The sequence below is a fragment of the Pelodiscus sinensis genome, chromosome 19 (assembly GCF_052426305.1).
Source record: "Pelodiscus sinensis isolate ZL-2025 chromosome 19, ASM5242630v1, whole genome shotgun sequence".
NCBI classification, from domain to species: Eukaryota; Metazoa; Chordata; order Testudines; family Trionychidae; genus Pelodiscus; species Pelodiscus sinensis.
In genome coordinates, this window is record NC_143070.1 from 27330562 (window position 1) to 27352367 (window position 21806).

At 48.9% G+C, this 21806-nt stretch overlaps 1 protein-coding gene across 1 annotated transcript; it reads left to right on the forward strand.

Annotated features, from left to right (window-relative positions):
• The first annotated feature begins 144 nt into the window (after nt 1-144).
• Nucleotides 145-18514, forward strand: LOC102462716 (zinc finger protein RFP-like). Its single transcript, XM_075912783.2, has 7 exons — nt 145-603; nt 10914-11009; nt 12320-12550; nt 12857-12879; nt 13598-13713; nt 14680-14739; nt 15643-18514. Exons 1-7 carry the CDS (start codon nt 187-189, stop codon nt 16152-16154), a joined length of 1455 nt encoding a protein of 484 aa, XP_075768898.2. The 5' UTR covers nt 145-186; the 3' UTR covers nt 16155-18514.
• Nucleotides 18515-21806: the final 3292 nt, after the last annotated feature.

Sequence of the window (21806 nt, forward strand, 5' to 3'; positions counted from 1 at the left end):
GGGAATGACTATCAGTTTGGACTCATCACACTTCATTCAAAGGCTCCGTACAGGCTTCAAAAAAAGAAATAACATGAGCACACACCCAGAAAGACAACACCCAGACATAAAGTTCAACCAGCCCATTTCTGAGCAGAAGCAAGTGAAACTAAATTCCTCTCTGGTCTCTTTCCTGAACGAGAAGCCATGGCTGCTGCGAATCTGGCAAAAATGCTCCAGGGTGAAATGACCTGTCCCCTCTGCCTGGAGTGTTTGAACGACCCAGTGTCTCTAGACTGTGATCACAGTTTCTGCCGAGCCTGCATCACCCAGTGCTGGGGGGAACTCGCTACAGACGTCTCCTGCCCTTTGTGCAGACAGACCTTTCCCCAGGGGAAGCTCAGGCTGAACAGGCAGCTGAGGAATATTGTGGATGCAACTAGAGAACTCCTGTTGCAGTCAGGGAGAGAACCAGCTGCAGAGAGACTGTGTGAGAAGCACAGGGAACCTCTAAAACTCTTCTGCAAAGAGGATGAAATCCCCATCTGCGTGGTGTGTGACAGATCCAAGGGGCACAGAGATCACACTGTGATTCCTGCAGAGGACGCTGCCAAAGAATTCCAGGTAGGGGAATGTCCAGCTGTCACTTTACAATCAAACCCTTTTTTTCCTAAATAACCAGAGGCTTGGGAAATGCACTTCCCCCCGGCTTTAGGGTTTCCTTCAGCCCCAGACAGTCACTCAGGGTACATTCAAGCACAGCACGGCAGCCATTTTTCTGTATATGAAGCGGACGTTATTTAAATCATCACTTCATTTTTCTATGTCTAGTTAACTCATCTACACGGCTCCGTCGATGGAGCCATGTATTCTAGACATACCCTCAGTGAGCCTCCTCTGGAGAGGAACAAGGAATTTCAGGCGTAAATAGGTTTCCCAGAAATTCCACAGGCTCATGCAACAAGAAACTTGTGGCCTACACACTGGAGTGAGGGGGAGTGAAGAACCCGCACCCCACCCCTCCTGCTTCCCATACCAGAGTTCTGGGCACTGATTGATCCCCCTGCTCTGCCCCTCCTCACGTCCACCACGTCCTGAAGCTATAAACACCATGTCCATGCTCCTGTCCCTGGGGCCGAGGAGCAGGAGGATGCAACTAGGGCTGTGCTCTAGGCATACATCCCCTTCACTCTTTTCCCGCAGAGCTCCTCATGCATCCTTATCCTCATGGGACTTAGGAGGGGCAGCGGAGTGGAGCTCCCATCCTGCAAATCTGCCTGGTAGAATCAGGTGGGATTGCAGGAAGTAGGGACAGCCTGACAATGGGGCACTGCAGCAGGGTCACCGCCTCCCCAGGGCCTCTCATACCATGGGGTAGCCCTGCCTCAGTTTTTCTCTTTAATTCCCCAAAATAACGCTCAGTGGCATTTTTTGTAGCCAGTAACAGCCCTGCTCTCCCAGCAGGGACTCTCGGGACTTTGAGTTTGGAGTGTGGCCTTATCTTCCTGAACAAGACCCAGTGCCTCCTCCTGTGCCTTCTCCACAGGCCTTTCTATTACCTACCCAAGGCTAGGTTGGATCACATCACCCCCTCACCCCACCCTTCATTATCCCCACCTGGGAGGAGAATGGGCTGTGTCACAGGTGGGGCTGAGAACCAGTTACTTCTAATTTTTTCATGTGTGGAATACATTTTGTTCTGTGCACCAAGGCATGTGCACCACCAATAGAAACACATGCTGCCAGCTATCGGCACTCTGCTAATCAGCTGGGCGGCATTTGACTCTCTCCTGGGTGGCTGCCCAAGCACACAGCATACAGGGAACACTGCTGAGAGGGCCTCCCTTTAAAGGGCCAGCCACCCTGTGACCAGCATCTTCCCCCATCCATGTCTCCTGAGCCACAGGGAGAGAGTCCCAGTCATGCAGATTTCTCTTTGGGAATTACCGCTGTAGAGTTCAGTGGGGGAGCCTTGTGCCCACAAAGCTTCCGTATCGACATTAATGACAATGACAGTAATTGCTAATGAGCAGAAAGCACTGATGGCAGAAAGCACCCTATGGACAAGGCAGGCAATGAGAGCTCACAGCCACAGCCACAGCCTAACAAAGACAACACACAACAGGTAGATAAAGAAAGAAGCAGGGGTGGGAATGGGGGATGGGCAAGGTGGGTTGTGTTTGTCAACGCCAGCAATCGCCATAGTTGGGTTATCATGGGCGGCCACTGGTCCAGGTTTCCACCCGGCACCTGCCAGGATGAGGCCCTCCTCTCTGCTCTTCCACTTCCTGCATCCTCTCTGGTGGGCCCTGATGCTCGCTGTGGCCTTCCTCTCCTCCAGCTACCTCCCCGTGAGTCCCCCTCCTCTACCACTTGCAGCTTCTGAGTATGTGACACCAGTTCCCTATTGCTGTCACTCAATAGAGTAACAAGATCTGACAATTTCAAACCCTCTGAAAAGAAAACACTCCCAGTTGCCATCAGTCAGGGTTTGGGGTTTGTCCTGGTAGGTTCCTGACAGGTTTTCTACTCCATTGGTGATGATAAACTTTCAGCTGTGTGTGTGCGTGTGCTCCCTCCATGTAAAGCGCTAAACTCTGTGCACTGGGTCAACACAGTAGACCTCTGAGGGCCCCCAGAAATGACAGACTCAGGCAAGGATGAAACCAGTCGAGCAGGTTTATTGCCAAATGCCAGGCATTAACAGTTGTTAACAGAAAGTCTCAACTCTAAGCCACTGTGAATTCTGTAAGTCTTGGCAATGACATTTGCCGTTTCAGCTGCCTAGTGCAACCTCTGCCCTAGGTCAGTCAGCACTCACACTTTGCAGTTCCCTTTTATAGACACGTACAAACAACTTATATCACTTCTTTCATACCAGGTTGCCACCCTCTGTTGCCTAGTGAAGGGTATGCATGTGTTCATTTTAAACAAAATGTGGTTTGGAAAGTAGGTATGCATAAAGAAGCATGCTGTGGCTCACCACCCTAGCAACAGCCTAGAAAAGGCCAAGGGGAGGGGGGTGAACTCAACATGTGGAGTGGAGAAGTACAAGCATGTGACAAACAAAGCCATATATGGAAAGGTTGAATCTGATTGGTTTAGAAGTTTGTGTTATGTAACCTGTAACCATGTGCTATAAAACAGCAAGGGGAGGGGCTCCTTGCTCGAGGGGCTCTGGCTGATTTTAGTACCAGGGGCTCTCCCTTTGTGCACATTGAATAAAGTCTTGTTGAATTGAATTGAATTTGAATTGAATTGAAGTATCGAAGACCCTTGATTCTGCCCAGCACCTGACTCTCTGGGAACCACAAAATCCCAAGTTTCTTGGCGCAGCGAGCAGGGTGAGAAATATCCTTCAGGATCAAGACCTACAATCAAATTAGAGGGTGATTTTGTTCATTTTTCATTTGGTTGTGTGTCCCTGACCTGACTGGTGACTCTCACACCTTATGTAGTAAGTGAATTTGGGTGTTGGGGAATTTAAGGGGTTTGTTGCTGTTTTGAAACATTTTGGTTGCAGTCTTAAGACACTGTACTTAGAGTGGGGATGGGTTAAGCTGTAAGTTCCTCTGACTAAGTGTTGTTGAAGTGGGAAATCAAAGAGGCCATAAGGACCAACAGTTAGTGTAGGGACAGGTATAGCCATAAGTACCTCTAGTTAATGTGTTGGCTGGCCCAGATCTCCTAATTGCAAATTGTTATTAGTTTGTAAACATAATTGTATTTAAAGATTTTGAGATTGGAAGATATTTAGGTTAAAAAAAAGGGAAAGATGAAGGGATTTAGTGATCCACAATATCAAAGAGTGTTTAATTAGTGCTTTTATAACTATTGTAGCAGTAAGTTTATTAGTTTTCTTGTTGAGATATTTTGGCTGTATGACTGAAAGAAAGAAGGATGACCAACCCCCATTACAGGTGGGCAACACTGATTTTGTGCATAAACCACAATATTTATCAGAGGAAGACGATGTCCTCAGTGTAGATGTGAGGTTTCTGGGTATAAGATCTGCCCTGTCTCAGTATGACAAAATGCAGGACAATGTAGCACTTTAAAGACTAACAAGATGGTTTATTAGATGATGAGCTTTCGTGGGCCAGACCCACTTCCTCAGATCAAATAGTGGAAGAAAATAGTCACAACCATATATACCAAAGGATACAATTAAAAAAATGAACACATATGAAAAGGACAAATCACATTTCAGAACAGGAGGGAGATGCGGGGGGGGGGGGGGATGGAAGGAAGGTAAGTGTCTGTGAATTGATGATATTAGAGGTGGGGAGAGTGGGATGTCTGTGAGCTAATGGTATTAGAGGTGATAATTGGGGAAGCTATCTTGGTAATGGGTAAGATAGTTTGAGTGTTTGTTCATTCCTTCTCGGAGAGTGTCGAATTTTAACATGAATGACAGTTCAGAGGATTCCCTTTCAAGTGCAGATGTAAAAGGTCTTTGTAGCACAATGCAGGTGGTTAAGTCATTGAGAGAGTGTCCTTTCTGGTTAAAATGGCAAGAAACTGTTTTCTTTTTGTGATCTTGTCTGATATCTGTTTTGTGGGCATTAATCCTTTGGCAAAGTGTCTGAGATGTTTGTCCGATGTACATAGCAGACGGACACTTTCGGCACATGATAGCATAAATTATATTTCTGGATGCGCAGGAATATGTGTTCTTGATCTTATAACTCACTTGGTTAGGTCCAATAATGGTATCAGCAAAATGAATATGTGGACAAAGCTGGCAACGGGGTTTGTTGCAAGGGAAGGTACCAGGGTTGGTATTAGTGTGGTATGTCCTGTGGTTGTTGGTAAGAATCATCTTGAGGTTAGGTGGTTGTCTATAGGAGACTATGGGTCTGTCTCCCAGAGCCTCTTGGAGTATGGTATCCTGTTCCAATATAGGCTGTAGTTTATTGATAATGTGTTGGACAGGTTTAAGTTGGGGGTTGTAGGTGATGACAAGTGGTGTTCTATTGTTGGTTTTCTTGGGTCTGTCTTGAAGTAGATGGTTTCTAGGTATTCGTCTGGCTCTTTCAATTTGCTTTTTTATTTCTCTGGGTGGGTAGTTGAGGTTTATAAATGCTTGGTAGAGATCCTGAAGCTTCTGGTCTCTTGTCAGTGGGATTAGAGTAGATGCGGTTGTATCGAAGGGCTTGGCTATAGACGATGGATCGTGTGGTGTGTTCTGGATGGGAGCTGGAAGCATGTAGGTAACTGTATGAGTCGGTGGGTTTTCTGTAGAGAGTGGTGTCTAATTTTCCATTGTTGATTTGTACTGTGGTGTCCAGGAAGTGGATCTCTCATGTAGAATGGTCCAGGCTGAGGTTGATGGTGGGGTGTAGGTTGTTGAAATCTCTGTGGAATATCTCCAGTGTTTCTTGGCCATGCGTCCAGATCATAAAGATGTCATCGATGTACCGTAGGTAGAGAAGAGGTGAAAGGGGACGGGAGTTGAGGAAACGTTGTTCTAGGTCAGCCATAAAGATGTTAGCATACTGTGGGGCCATGCGTGTACCCAAGACAGACCCAAGAAAACCAACAATAAACAATAAAGACAGTAAAGAGAAGGACAAAATGGCTGGTATGTGTTTAATTGTTGATTATGAACAGCTGGTTAGAAAGTGTGATATGCTAAAAGGAAGGGTAGGAGAGTTAGAAGCAGAGGTAGAAAAACTGCAAACAGAAGCAAAAAACTGTAAAGAAACAGCCTTGCAGGAAAAGAGATCTTGTCCCTCAGCACCTTTGGACCCTACATGTGCAATGTGGGGATATCAGTCTGGTTTTATGGCTCCAGTGAGAGTGCACACTGTCCCTAATCCTAATCAAGGGGAAGGGGACCCTGCTACTGTTAGTCGCCTAGAGCACACTCCTATGAGTCCATCTGACTTGCGGAGCATGTTAAAAGAATTGCCATCTTTGCAGCTTAATAACCCAAACCTACCCTTCTGGGAAAAGGTGCAGGAGTGGATGGTCGTGGGAGGCCTGCATGCTTTTGATGTTTTCACCATGGTAAAAGCAAAATGTCCTGTGCACCCTGACAGTCAATTTTGGCTTGCATTTACTGTTAAAGGGAAGCAATATACTTTTACTCGCCTAAGCCAGGGTTTTCATAACTCACCTACTTTGTTTCATAGAGCATTAGCTGATGTGCTGGCAAAGCTGCCAAACATGGCTTCTTGTGTTGTACAGTATGTTGATGATCTTCTTATCTCCTCACCAGATCGCCAAATGCACATGAAAGACTTAGAAGTGATCCTGCAGCACTTGGCAGACAGTGGGGTAAAATGTAATGCTAGAAAGGCTCAGATTGCAAAGGAGGAAGTATCATATCTGGGGTACCTAATATCCAAAGGGTACAAGCATTTAACTGTTGACCGCACTGAGGCTATTAATGCATGCCCACGACCAACTACGGTCAGGGGAGCTAGGAAAGTGTTGGGGCTATTCAATTTCTGCCTAACTCAAATCCCCAATTATTCAAGGATTGTCCAGCCTCTTAATAATCTCCTGAAGGGTGCTGGTGGACCACATGAAGCAATTGAATGGACACTTGACTGTGAACAGGCATTTACCACATTGAAACAAAGGCTAAGTACTGCCCCAGGGTTGGGACTTCCTAATCCATTAATGCCTTTTACATTATACACGCATGTCAGTGAGGGACATATGGCAGCAGTGTTAACGCAAAAACATGGGGACAAACAGCGCCCAGTAGCATACTACTCTTCTAAACTAGATGCTGTCACTCAAGCAATGCCACCATGCCTTCAGGCAGTGGAAGGAGCTTCTATGGCCCTAAATCAGGCCACACCACTTATTGGTGCACAGAATGTAAATATTGTTGTACCTCATGCTGTCCTTGCTATTTTATCAGGGAAGAAATCTTCAACAGTCCATGTGGCAAGATGGACTCGATGGGAAACGAGCTTGCTAATGCCTTTGGTACATCTGCAAAGAGCATCATCATTAAACCCTGCCACCCTCATGCCTACCCCAGATGAGGGACACCCACATCATTGTTGCCTTGAGGAAGAGCCCATGGACCTTCCATTGGTAAAAAAAACTGAAATACCTGGTGCCCCTTGCCTATACGTGGATGGTTCTTCCTTTTATGTGGATGGCAAGCGACACACAGGATGGGCCGTTTGTACTCAAGATGGACAGCTGGTGGCACATGGCAGTTTGCCTGGGACTTCTGCACAAGTAGCAGAACTGCAGGCATTAGTTGCAGCATGTGAAGCTGCAAAAGGTCATGCTGTAAACATATATACTGATTCTAGATATGCGTTTGGGGTTGTACATGATTATATTAACTTGTGGGTAAATCGGGGATTCCTGACGAGTACAGGATCCCCAATACAAAATGGGGGAATAGGAATAGAGGAGAAACTTCATGCAGCCATGCAGAAATCTACCGAATTAGCAGTGATAAAAGTGAGGGCCCACACAAAAGGGACAGACCCTCATAGTAAGGGGAACCGAAGGGCAGACGAACTAGCTAAACAAGCAGCAGTGGAAGGTAAAGAGATGCAATTGATTGCTGCAACACAGCCTCTCATAAAAACCCCAAACTTTTTTGAATTACAGGACATCCAACACGCTGCACCAAGGGCGGAGAAGTGGTTATGGATGGATAATGGGGGCAAACTGTGTGATGATAACACTTGGAGAGGCCCAGGAAACACATTAGTGTTACCAAATGTGCTGATGGGAACTATGATACAAATATATCACATGTTGGGACATGATGGAGCACGGAGGGTGATCCACAGGATGTCGGACACCTGGTGGCATCCTAAGCTTAATGCAAAGGTGCATGATTATGTGAGGAGGTGTGTAACATGTGCTCAATGTAATTCTGCTCCCACAGTGAAAATGAGAATGCGACATCAGCCAAGACCAACACAGCCCTTCACACAGTTACAAGTAGATTTCATTGGACCCCTGCCAAGGTGCAGAGGGAAAGAATATGTTCTGGTGATCGTGGATCACTTTACTAAGTGGGTAGAAGCTTTCCCAGTGGCCAAGCCACTGTGTCTGATGTAGCTAAAATATTGATGACTGAAATAATTCCCTGATGGGGATTTCCATGCTTCATTGATAGCGACCAAGGTACCCACTTTACAGGGAAGGTGATGATAACAGTATGCATGTCACTGGGGATCAAACAGAAATTCCACTGTCCCTACCATCCCCAGAGTTCGGGATTAGTAGAAAGAGCTAACCGAACCATTAAAAACAAACTAACCAAACAGATGTTTTCCGCTACAGGGAAAGACTGGGTCACCAATTTAGCAGTGGTTCTCATGTCTATGAAATGCAGTCCTACTAATCCACATTCCTTATCTCCTTTTGAAATGCTGACAGGGCGGGTGATGAGGACGCCAGGAAATCTGTGCATTGGAGCAGGGGAGTTATATGTCATGGGTGACCAGCTTGCTGAATATTGCAAATTGTTATCTCAGTGTGTCTCACAGGACCCCCGAACTGAACCAGACCCAAAGGCCAGCGAAGAGGACACATGTGAGGTGCAGCCCGGTGATCAGGTACTGGTGAAAGCCTATAGAAAACGAACCTTTGAACCAGCCTGGACTGGACCTCACATGGTTCTCCTGGTAACTCCTTCAGCGGCCCGGGTCACTGGAATTTCAGTTTGGGTGCACCTGTAACGAGTAAAAGTATACAAGGGAGACACTCAACATAGGGCACAATAATCTCTGTTTACCCTATGGACTCCTTGAGGGCCATTCTCAGTATTGTTAAGTGTTTTAATTTGATATTCCCAGTTTAAAATTGATATTGGAATTTTTTGTGATCTACTAATTGTTTTGAGTGGTTTCTGAGACTTGAAAGTTCTTTTAGAGGTCTCATCTTAATAATGCTGCCATGGCTCTCAGTGTTTTATTGATGGAGTCACCTGGGGAGGAGCCACTGGATCAGTTGTAAATGCCATTACCCAAGCTATCAAATCTCATAATAGGGACTGGGTTGAAAATTTGTTAGTAGCAGGGATGACAGTTTATTGTGGTGAGAATAGGGCTCATGTGTAATCAAGTTAGAGATCACCTTAACTCAGCAACATAGTTGGTTAGGTCCTCACTGTTGTACTCAGCCATCTATTAAAAACTACTAAAATGTCTGAGCAAGCATTGGTCTGGAATGGTGTTATCATACTGGCATGGTGTTAACATGAAAGTTGTAGCCCTGATAGGAGACTTGCTCGTGTCACAGGTGCCCTGTTGGGTGAGAGCCGCAGTTCTCAAAGACTGAATGTCTTCACCTTGGATGATGGCAGGGGAGTGGTCTCTATTGATAACGGGCATTTTGGAATGATCATTCCATCTTTGGAGAGGTGTTAATTCCTGTGGGTTGGTCTCCTGGATTGGAGGCTCAGCCCTTCTACCCACTCCCATTCTCATGTCATAGACACCTGTGTAGCTGAGTATGTAATAATGGCTGGAGATAACTATATAGCTTTCCCATGGGACCAATGTTCCATCCTGGGAGGATGGGTTTTGCATATAAGAAACATGGAGTCAGGACAAGCCCTATCTCAAATGTTAGGACCTGACTTAATGGTGCATGTAATGTTTAATTTAATGGATGATATAACAGTGAAGAAAGACTCCACTACCTGGTGTGGATTTGGGTATTTAGCTTTGGAAGGTAAGCCTGGCTTGAACATCTCATTCTTCCTATTGTGGAAGATATTATGAAAGAAGTGGTAAGACAATTACAGTGATTCAGTGGATAAAAGAGTTTGCTATTGTGGGAACAGAGATTCCCTGGGGATGGATTTCAGTTGTGTTTTCGCAATGGATATGAGGACTTATTATTACTTTTAGTGTAGATATAATTATGTATTAAAGGTTGAATGTATTGTTTAATTCTGTTACCAAAACTGCAGTTAATTAAGTGTTGATAAGGTCAATTATAGCTCCTAATAAATACAAAGAAGTGGTGTTAGTGGGGTCTAAGAATTGTTCTTAGCCCCAAAACCAAATGGGGGAGCTGAAGAGTATGCATGTGTTCATTTTAAACAAAATGTGGTTTGGAAAGTAGGTATGAATAAAGAAGCATGCTGTGGCTCACCACCCTAGCAACAGCCTAGAAAAGGCCAAGGGGAGGGGGGTGAACTCAACATGTGGAGTGGAGAAGTACAAGCATGTGACAAACAAAGCCATATATGGAAAGGTTGAATCTGATTGGTTTAGAAGTTTGTGTTATGTAACCTGTAACCATGTGCTATAAAACAGCAAGGGGAGGGGCTCGAGGGGCTCCGGCTGATTTTAGTACCAGGGGCTCTCCCTTTGTGCACATTGAATAAAGTCTTGTTGAATTGAATTGAATTGAAGTATCGAAGACCCTTGATTCTGCCCAGCACCTGACTCTCTGGGAACCACAAAATCCCAACACTAGTTACCCCTCACCTTGCAGACGGGGGGTTTACTTACTATCCTTCATGCTGTCAACTTTGACCCAGTCCTGCACCTAGGTCGGTATGTACATTAGTTTTTGGGGAGTCAGTTGGTACCAAGACATTTCTTATTGAGATGTTCTGCCACTCCTCTCTGGCTCACAATCTGTACCTGGTGCCTCCCTATGTCCTTCCATGCTCAATCTAACTTACCCAGTCACACAATTATCAGTAGGGCCTCTTTCCTGGCTGCTGTGTTACTGAACTTAAGTCTTGCTCACTCAATTCCAGGCCTGTTGCTATTTTCATGTTACAGGTCTTTACTCTGGCCTGCTGACTCCAATTTACCAACCCTCAGCTTACTACGCCACTTCCTTGGTATTTCTGATTTCATAAGCCTGACAGGTCTTGCAGCCGGTAGTACAGTGTGTGTGTGTTTGTGCTGGACAAGCTCCCCTTCCTCTATTCCTAACAATAAAAATAGCACCGCTCCCGTCACTTTTGGTTTCTCCAGGTAAGGCTCCAGGCCCATTTGAAGACTCTGAGAGCAAAGAGAGAAACGCTGCTGGGATTGAAAGTGAGCAGAGAGAAGAGAAGCCAGGAGTATCTGGTAGGCGCCTGTCATTATGAACCTGCCTTTGTAACAAGCCGAAGGGAGGGGCATGCTGAATCAGAGCACTAAGAAGGGGCAGGGACAATCTAGAGACCTGATCATGGTTTATCTCGATCAGTTAGGGAATGATCGCAAAAAAATCACAAATAATTGTTTTAGCAGAATTCCTCCTTAGGATTGGACCCTAAATCAGCAGCTTTCCACCTTTGTGCATTTGTGGACCCCACTGGGAATTTCAAATGGTGACCACATTGAAACTCTATTGTCTCTGTGAAAAGTTAAATCCTGTCCAGTCTTTTTCAGTCTAAGTCTTTTGCAGACATGGTCCATAGATTGCACCCCAGGGTACACAGACGACAGGTTGAAATCCACTGCCATAAACTACTGTTTTTTATCTACAGTATATTAACTATTAGCTTAATTAAACTCACTTCACAAGCAATAATTTATATTTATGAACTAACAGAATTTTGAATTAGAAAATGCCTTGAGCTAGAACAAAACCCCACTGGAACTTTTTCCCTTTAGGGATGTTAACGTGTTCTTGTCTGTAGGTTGAACCAAACATTCTATATTTTTCAAAATTATTAGTAAATCAAAAATTTGATTTTTTTTGCTTGGTCAAATTAATTTTTTTTGACAAAAATAAAAATGTTTTATTTCCATTTTGACCGTTGCCTTAAAATATTTTTATAAAAAGCAAGGCCAATTGCAAAAATAGGTCAAATTTTAAAATCCAGGCAAAAAGTAATGAAAATATTTTGATTTTTCATGTATTTATTTCAGTAGCAAACTAACCAGGTGACATTTGTCAGTAATGCAATAAATGTTTCTTTGTCAACAAATCTGAATATTCCTTGAAAAAATTTGATTCAGAAAATTTCACTAAGATCTAGTGCTGAGTCGTGTCCCCTGCTGCTTTGGAGCTGAACCCCTGAGGCCTTCCATCACTCACTATCCCAACCATGCCTCTCTAGGGGGAGGGATAGCTCAGTAGTTTGAGCATTAGCCTGCTAAACTGAGGATTGTAAGTTCAATCTTTGAATCCTTGCAGAGGTTGTTTAGGAATTTGGGGCAAAAATTTGTGAGGGATGGTATTTGGTCCTGCTATGAAGTCAGGGGACTGGACTTGATGACTTTTCAAGGTCCCTTCCAGTTCTAGGAGACAGGCAATCTCCATTTAATTTATGTCAGATACAGAAATGCCTTCATGGGATTCTGGGACCACTCTGTGAAAGGGCATCAGGCTCCATCCCATATCCCCCTAGTGAGGGTGGCCACGGTGTACTTCCTTATTTTTCATACAGAAACAGACACAAGCCGAGAGGTGGAAGATTGTGGCCGAGTTTCAGCAGCTGTGGCAGTTCCTGGAGGAACAAGAGCGACTCCTGCTGGCCCAGCTGGAGAAGCTGGATAAGGAGATTGTGAGGCTCCAGACTGACACTGTCAGGAAACTCTCTGCACAGATTTCCCGTCTCAGTGAGCTGATTGGTGAGCTGGAGGGGAAGTGTCAGAAGCCAGCGAGTGAATTCCTGCAGGTGAGACTGCGGGAGAAACATCCCAGCTCCCCACACAGGGAAGGGAGGCTCCTGAATCACAAGCGCTGGGGTCCAGCTGTCAGATCTGGATGTAACTCGGCGGGTGCATTGCTGCCATGCGAGTGACTGTTGTGCTTTGCAGAGTCACAGGCACAGAGCTATTAGAGATGGCAAAGCCCCATTCGCTCAGGATCCATGGCCCTGGAGCCAGGGCAGGGCCTCTCTTCCCATGATTGCAAAATCCCTTCCCTGAGGTCCCGTGTCCATCTGATGGGGCTGAGATTCTTTTCTCTCTCTCCCCTCTAGGACGCCAGAAGCACCTTGAGCAGGTAGGTGTCTCTCGCTCCCCTCACACTGCCCAGCGCAGGGAAAGGGCTTGGAGCTGATGGTGGCACCACATCTCCCCAGGGCCCTGCAGCCAGATGTGAGGGGAAGGCCACAGGCTGGGCACAAATCTCTGATCAGCGTCAGCCTGCGGCTCTCCCCTGGCCCAGCAGACTCTGGAATTCCCCATTCAGGGCACAGTCTGAGCTCAAGTGTTTCCTGGAGCTGTCACCTCCCTGGGGACTGGCTGCCTCAGGGCTGTGGGGTGGGACATGGGCCTGTCACTGCTGGGCACTGGGCACATTCAGCCCAGGGCAACAGGGACCCAGAGTCTGTCCCACCCGAGGGCTGTTTGGAGACCTGTGGGAATGGGCTGGGGAGGGGGGAGCTGGTGTCTCAGTCTAGTCCCTAGTGGGCAGATTCCTCCAGCCCTTCCCCTGGGAACCTCCTGCCCCTCAGCGCCTGGAGGCCAAGGGGTGAGTTGGCCGTGGAGACTCAGTTCCCCTTTAGTCCCCCAGCTGGTCTCCCCAGGCCAGAGCTGCAGACTGTTCATGGGACCTTTGAGGGGATGTTGCAGGGCCAAGGGCTGCGCTGCCCCTGCTCTGGGGCTGGGAGAACTGGAGGGTTCGAACTCCAGGCCCAGCAGAGCAGTGACTCACTGGCCAGAGCTGGAGAACTGAGTCACTCGGTGCAGTGTCCCCATGTGACGTTGTCTCTCCCCAGGTGTGAGACGGGGCCGTTCCAGCCGCCAGAGGAGATTTCCTCTGAACTGGGCGAGCGAGTCAGGGGTTTCTCCCGGCAAACGACTGCACTGTCGGAGACGCTGAGGGAGTTCACAGGTACGGAGAAGGGACGGGGGAGGGGAGAGCGAGTGAAGTGTCTGAGCCCATGGAAAGAGACCGATGTTGGTTATTTGGCTCCTCATTAGATGAAGCTTCTGTTGATTGTGAGGTGAGAATGGCGCCCACTTGCCGTCCCAGACACTCAGGTGATTCATCGAACCTTATTTATTCCAAAAGCTGCTTTGTAATTACAGCAACTGTTGGAACACAAAATGGCCGACACAGACAGAAACACTCAGCTCCGTGCTGCTCTCTGCAGAGACACTGAGTACACAGACCCCACGGCTCACAGGTAGAGCCAGGAGTTGGCAAACTCTGAACCTCCCACTCGTGTCAAAGGGGCCCAAGTGGATGAAACTGCTTTGAGGTCAAAGTCTTTGCAGGATCTGGGCCTCGGCTGTGACAAATGCCAGGAAGTGAATGAGCCAAACCCAGTGAAGTCTGTAGTGGGGGAAGGGATGTTGAGGCGAAAGCGAATCTCTTCACAGATTGTCCTGAGCTGGCTTTGAGGCTGCAGGGACGTGGGTTCCATTGCTGGGAGAGGCCTGAGTGAGAGAGGAAGCAGGAGGCTTCAAACCTTTTTATATTCAAACCTGAGGATACATCAACACTGCGGGATAAAGTTGAATCAAACTGTGCAACTTCAGTTGTGTTCATTGCGTAGCTGCAGTCAAAGTAGCGGAACTCAGCTGTTGGTGCTGTCTACCTAGCAGGCAGTGGCGGGAACAGCTCTCTGCCTCTGACTTCCCTTACTCCTCGTGCAGTGAGAGCTACCGGCACCGACAGAAGCGCCCCTCAGTGCGATTAGCTGTCTTCACTGGAAAATTGAAAGCAGCAGCCTCGATCTTCTCCACAACTGCATCTCTGCTATAATGAAAACCCAGGGCTGTGTGTTAGGCTTGGGGATGTGGTGGGCAATATGGACTCTTAAAGTCTCCCCTCTCTTCTCCTTTCCCCCACCAGACACGCTGCCCTCTGCACTGGAGGGAGCAGGAGGAAAGTCCCTGGGAGCTTTCAGACAAGGTGAGGTTTCAAGTGGAGACTGAAAACACCTTCCTGAGCTTGTAGCTCAAGTCACCGACCAAAACCCCAGTGACTACGACAGGCAGAGCCCCAAACCTGCCCACTGAGCGGTGAGGCGCCCCAGGGGCACTGGATCAGAAGGACGAGGGGCCGTGTCCTGCCCCCTTTAAGAAATGGGATGGTCGGACCCCCCCACTTCTCACTATGGGCACAGTTTGCAGGCAGGGGCTTTGCAGGCAGGGGCTGCGCTTTGTGTCGGGGCAGCTGATCAGCACAGCCCCTCCTTGGGCACCAGCCTCTGCCCTGTGCTGCCCCCTCCCAGGGACCCCGCCCCAGATCCCCTTCCCCAGAGCCCTGTCCCCGGCCAGGCCAGAAGCCAGAGCTGGGCTCCCCACATTGAGCCCCATTGAGCCTGGCTGCCCTGAGGAGCCCTGGACCCTCCACCTGCCCTGGGGGTGACTAATGCCCAGGCCCTGCTCTCTGGGGTGAGGCGGCTCTTCCCCCGCGCTGCCCCCTCCCCTCTGTGCCCTGGGCGGGGGGTGGAGGCTGCAGCAGGGGAGGGAGTTTCCCTCTGGGGGTTAAAGCTGGAACCTGCCCCCTTTGCCCCCACCCCCCACTGAACCCTCCTGCTCTGGGCCTGGCCCTGGGGATGGAGCAGCCCGAGCTGGGGGCAGGAGGCTGCAGCCTCTGCACACAAATGAGAAGCTGACGAAGCGGGTCCCATTGCCCAGGCTGAGGCGCTGCAGTGACAGCTCGGCTCAGTCTCAGGGCCCAGAGCAGAGGCAGCTCCCTGGGGCCCAGGCCTGTCCCAGCCACAACAGGGCTGCGGGGGAGGGTGAGAAATGGCCCCAGCCGCCCCCAGGGCTGAGCTCTGCCCCTCACGCCCTGATTCTCTCTCCCCAGTGACTGTGACTCTGGATCCAGACACGGCTCATCCCAGCCTTGTCCTGTCTGAGGATCGGAAACATGTGAGCTGGGAACTTACACGGCAGCCACTGCCCGACAACCCGGAGAGATTTGACCCTGTGCTCTGTGTGCTGGGCCGTGAGGGGTTCACCTCGGGGAGACATTGCTGGGAGGTGGTGATGGGGGATGGGCCATGCTGGGCTGTGGGGGTGGCCAGAGAGTCTGTGAGCAGGAAGGGAGGGATCAGCCTTAGCCCTGAGGGGGGGATCTGGGCTGTGCAGCGGTGGGAGGGTCAATTCCAGGCTCTCACCTCCCCTGTGACCCCCCTGTCCCTGAGTCCCCCTCGCAGGATCCGGGTTTGTCTGGACTGTGACCGGCAACAGGTGACATTTATTGATGCTGGTGCCGAGGCCCCAATCTTCGCTTTCCCGCCAGGCTCCTTCCCTGGGAAGAGAATCCGGCCCTGGCTCTGGGTGGGGAGAGGATCCCCGCTCAGCCTGTGCCCCTGAATTCAGCCTCTCTGACCTCACACACCCCAATCTCAATGACCCTGGAGCACTCCCCTCTACCCAGCCCCTGACTCTTCATCTCTATGATGCCTGAAAGCTCCTCCCGCTCCCTCCCTCCAGCCCCAGGGATGGGAGAAAGAAGAACTCCTGGGACTGCAGGAGGAGCAACGGGACAGGCAGAGGTGAGGGTTGGGCAGGGGACAGAACTAACAGCTGGTCTGGGGACAGGCAGAGGTGGGGGTGGCAGGACACAGAATTAACCAATCAGGGTTTGGGGAGAAGCTGGAAGCTGCGCAGCAGCAGGGAGCCATTTGTACCAGTCTGTGTCCTGAGATCTCATAACAGTCTCCAGCCAGAGCTCCTGCCGCAGGGGCCAAAGTCGCCTTCCCCTGTGACTGTGGGGCAGCCGGCAACACTTGTAGCCAGTGTTCCCCTAAGTTTTTCCATCCCTGAGTGGAGGGAGTTTGGTCTTGTGAACCAATACTGAGGTCATGGGCACTTATTGGAATGTGTGCCAGTAAGATTCATATTTAAACATAAGACTTCTTACTTCTATACAAATAACTTTTTAATAAATGTTGTTAGATTCTATTGCTGTGGTTCTCAACTGGTGGTCCACAGGAACATTGTCCAAAGTCACACAGCATGAGCAGGTGCCACCGTTAGGCTGTTTAATGCCGTGTTCACAAGCACGTGGCCCGTCATCCATAGCGTCACCTAGGATTGGCCTGGTGGTCCGTGGATTGAAACGAGTTGAGAACAACTGTTCTATTGCATTTGAAAAATAACTTTCAGCCTGTCTCTCTGAATCTATGTGGGTTAATACGGGCATTTTCATTCCTTTGAAGAATAGTGCTGGTGGAGTTCCAAAACTACGGCATGTTCCAAAACAAAACCAATCACTTTTGTCCAAGCCCCACATATACCGCAAAATGCAAGTCTCAGTTTCCTCTCCCCTGTTGAGGGCTTACTTTAATTCTTGCCACTATCTAAGGGTATGTCTACACTGCGGAGCTATTGCGGGATATCAGAGGTATCCTGACATAACTATTCCACAATAACTATTCCGCATCTATTGAAGCAGCCTGGTATTTCTAAATAAATGTTGAAATAAGGGGCGGCTTATTCTGATGTCCTGGTAACCCTAGTTTCACAAGGATTAAGGGGAATTTTGGAATAGAGAGTTATTTTGAAATTTGGCTCTGTGTATATAGCGCCAAATTATGAAATAAGCTATTTTGAAATATTGCATATTGCGTAGCTTATTTTGAGCTAAGGGTGCAGTATAGATGCACCCTAAATGTTTACAGATTATAATGTGGTCCAGAAATTTGTCTTTAAAACAGTGCTTTTAATTTTACATAATACAGATCTGTCACACAAACATAACAGCACTCCACGTGGTGATCCACAAACTCCTCCAATACGAGAGAACAGGGGCAACATGCTGTTAATGTTGTACTATACAAGAGACACTTCCCCAAGGCTAAAGTGTGGCATGTTGTCACTGGACTCCTGTAGCAGGATGGCACACCCACTCCACCACAGGGAAATTCTGATGGGCTCACTGTATTGGGCAGCAATGTAGATTGCACCTGGTGTTGCCTGATCTTGCTTGAGCTTGGCTTGTTTTGCAAGGTATTTATGGGGCCCTAGGTCACCTCTTCAAATGCTCTTTGAGGTAGAGCTGGAGGGAAACTGTTTTTTGTTCATTTGTTTCAACAGAGTAGAAAAATGCTGAATTAGAGAAACAGCCGGTTCCTAGACAGCTGAGAATCAGCTGAGCCACGTCCTCCATCCATGAAGGTTTTTTACTCTCCTCTGTTCAAAAACGTTTCCTACTGAGGCAAGACTGAACGGTGAATACACTATCAATGGGACCTGAGTGTGGGCTGCCCCTTTTCCTCCAATGTCTCTCATGAGAACACTCCATTGGCTACAGTTATGTGATAAGCAATTAAGTTGGTACTTGGTGATGGTGGCTGGAGGTTATGCTGAAAGGCTGCAGGCACCATTTGACCCTTTTGTTCTTCACTGTGTGTACGTCTACACAGCAGGGCTAAAGCCAAAATAAGCTTCGCAACTTCAGCTACATCGAGGCTGTGTCTACACTGGCCACTTATTCCGGAAAAGCAGCCGCCAATGTAGACGCGCTTTTTCTGGAAATACTTATAATGGAAAACTGTTCTGTTTTAAGCATTTCTGGAAAAGGGCGCCAGTGTAGACGTAGCCCAATTGTGTAGCTTAAGGCTACATCTAGACTGCAAAAAAAGTCAGAAAAAGATACACAAATTGCAAACCATAATTTGCATATCTTTTTCCCCCTTTTTTTGGAAGAGACTTTTCCAAAATTTGTAGATGGAGCCAAATTTTAGAAAAAGCTCCTCTTTCGGAACATCCAATATTCCTTATTCAATGAGGAATACAGAAAGAACTTGTCCACCTTTTCAGAAACTGTTCTCAAAAAGCAGATGCGTTCCTGGATGCAGCAGAGCTTTTTCAGGATATCTCTGCAGTGTAGACATAGCCTGAGTCAAAATAGCTTATCTTAGCTTTTGGCACTGTCTACACAGCAGGCAGTGGAAGGAACAGCACTCTCCCTCCAACTTACCTAATACCTCATGAAACAATGGTTACAGGAGTCAGAGTAAGCGGTCCTCCAGCTCAAAATGATTTTGCCATTATGTCAAAATAACAACTTGCAGTGTAGACGCGCCCAAAATAACACTGCTGTGTAGACATGCCCTGTCTCATAACAGAGCTGATCAAGACTCAATATAGGTCTAGGGCTTCATCTACACTGCATCTTTTGCTGCAAGAGCCTATGCAAATGAAGCACATATTAGCATATTGCTGTGCTTCATTTGCATAATTTATTCAAGCCAGTTTTGCACAAAAACAAGCAGTGTGGATGTTCTTGGGGGTTTTTTGCACAAAAACCCTATGTGCACAAGATCCTTATGCCTCTCCCAGAGGGAGTCAGCCTCAGAGAGTGAGAGAAGTCAGGCTAGGTACTGCTAGAGGCTCGTAGCTTGGCCTCCTCTGTCCTCCCCTTCCATCACAGGCTGGCATAAGTCATGTGGCAAAGGGAACAGAAGAAGAAGCTGCAGCTTCTCTATCGTATCTCTATTCCTGTGTCTCACTCCTGGGGAATCTTCCTGCGCACATGGCTCTGAGAAAAGTGCTGACTGGCCCAGCGGAGCAGTGGGTGTCACAGAGGCTGTGTCCAGACTCAGGGTTTTTTCGAAAAAAGTAGCCTTTTTTCGAAAAAACTTCACCTGCGTCTAGACTGCAGCCACGTTCTTTCGAAATTAAATCGAAAGAATGCGGCTTTTCTTTCGATGGTGGCAAACCTAATTCCACGAGGAAGAACGCCTTCTTTCGAAAGTGCTCTTTCGAAAGAAGGCGTTCTTGAAAGCAAACAGGCTTTTTAGAAAGAGAGCATCCAGACTCACTGGGTGCTTTCTTTCGAAAAAGCGGCTTGCTTTTTCGAAAGTTCCACGTGCAGTCTAGACACTCTCTTTCGAAAGAGGCTTGCAGTCTAGACATAGCCAGAGGGACTCTCATGCCTGCAGACTCCTCTGTGCTACTGGGAATCGGATGGGTCTGACATCTCTGTGACTGGCTATTGAATGTCACCCTGCTTGGGCTTTTCTTTCTTGATAACAAACCTTTAGGCTCAAACACTAATGGGCAAGAGGGGGGCAGTGCAGCATTTTGTGTGTGATACGAACCTGACCATGTGCTGTCCCTCTGGGGCCAGGAGAACAGTCTATTCCTGTGATCAGGGTTTGAACTCGTGTCTCCCTGTCCCAGCCTGAACGCTGATGGGGAGCCAAGGAGCTGGGATTCAGCCAAGCCGTGAGCCCAGCAGCCTCTGCAGCAGGGGAGAGAAATGGTGTTTGTGGGGAGGCTGCCCCCGGCCCTCTGCTCACACAAGCATCAGGGGACGCTAGGCAGGTGTCACATTCCAGGGCACAGCCCCTGCTCCCATCCCCTCAGGCCAGCTTCCCCCAGCCCTGGTTCTAGGGCTTGAGTCACCCACTCTCTCTCAGGCATGGGGAGGAGGAGGGGAGCAGCCCAGCCAGAGCTTTGAGGTTTTGCCTGAGGCTAAGGCAGCCCCAGGAGGGCCCAGGGAGATCTGAGCTCAGGGGCAGGAGAAGGAGCCCTGAGTGCTGATGTGACACCGGTGGCCTGGCTGGCCCTGCTCCCTCTGGGCACCTTTCCCCTCAGGCGGCTGCCAGGCGCTCCGCCCTTATTGCTTCTCCATGGCCGCTGGATTTCCCAGAACTCCCCCTCTCCTCCCCTGGCTTCCTCAGCCCCCAACCCTATGGTGCTTCCCGCTTGCCGGACACTGCATGTTCCAGGCCCTTTCCTGTGTGTTTGAGCCCCCAAGGTGCTTCCCAAGGGAAAGGGGACTGTGTGGCCTGAAGGAGAAGGTGTCTAACTTTGGATCAGATAACGTGGGCTATGTCTACACAGGCGGGTTCTTGCGCAAGAACACCATTCTTCCACAGAGAGTCCACACTGCCCGCCTGCTCTTGCGCAAGATTTACAATAAAGCGTAGGAAAGAAGGGCTTCTTGTGCAAGAGCTACGCTGTTTTCTGACAAGTGTAACCCCCTTGCACAAAAGCTCTTGCACAAGAGGGCAGTGTGGACGCATGGCAGGGGTCTCTTGCGCAAAAAACCCCTATGGCTAAAATGGCCATCAGAGCTTTCCTGCGCAAGAGAGCATCCACACTGCCATGGGCGCTCTTGTGCAAAAGCACATGGCAATGTGGACATTTTCTTGTGCAAGATTTCTTGCGCAGGAACTCTTGTGCAACATGTTCTTGCACAAGAATCCGCCAGTGTAGACATAGCCTGAGGGTTTGAGTCCCTGCGCAGAGGCGATGGCTTTGCAGTGTCTGTGCCTGTGGCCCGGCTGTCTTCAGCCTGGAAACCTCCGCTTGGCTCCAGCTGAGCTCTGGGAAGGAGTTGCTGGGAGGTGGGAGCCCTAGCTGCTCACCCTGGAGCCTTTGCCATTCTGGCCTTGCCAGAGTGAGAAGGGGGAGGCCAGGCCAGTGGCGGGGGGGGGGGGGCAGTTTCTCTCTCCTAAATGGGCCCCTGGGCTTGATGGGGCTTATTCAATAGCACATCTGGGCCATGGGTGTGTCTGCTTCTCACTTGTGGGGGAGAAGCCTCTTGGGGCAACATCCCCTGAGCCCCTGGAGTGGGAGCGGTGAGGGGGCCTGTGACGGGCGGTACTGCCCTGCACTGTAGCTAATGGAGTGCATCTGGTCCCAGAGGTGGGACAAGCCCCACCCCCACAGCCCTGCTGGGCATGCTCGGAAGTGAGGCCTGGAAGAAAAGCCAGAATAGGCAGGCAAAGAAGAGGTTAGCTGAAGGGGCAGGAGCTCAGGAAGGATCTCCTGGGCTACCCCAGCTAGCACAGGAGCCAGGCCAGCCATCATTGCCACTGCCAATAGGACCCTGGGCTGGGACCAGGAGGAGTGGGGGGCCTGGGTGCCCCTATCTCCCCCCCCCCCAAAAAAAAACCCTCAACACACCCTCCTGGATGTGGACAAGGCACTGAACTTTTGGGACTAGGCCACAGGGCCGTATTTCCCCTATGAAAGGGGCACTGAACCTTAGAGACTAGGCCGGAGAGC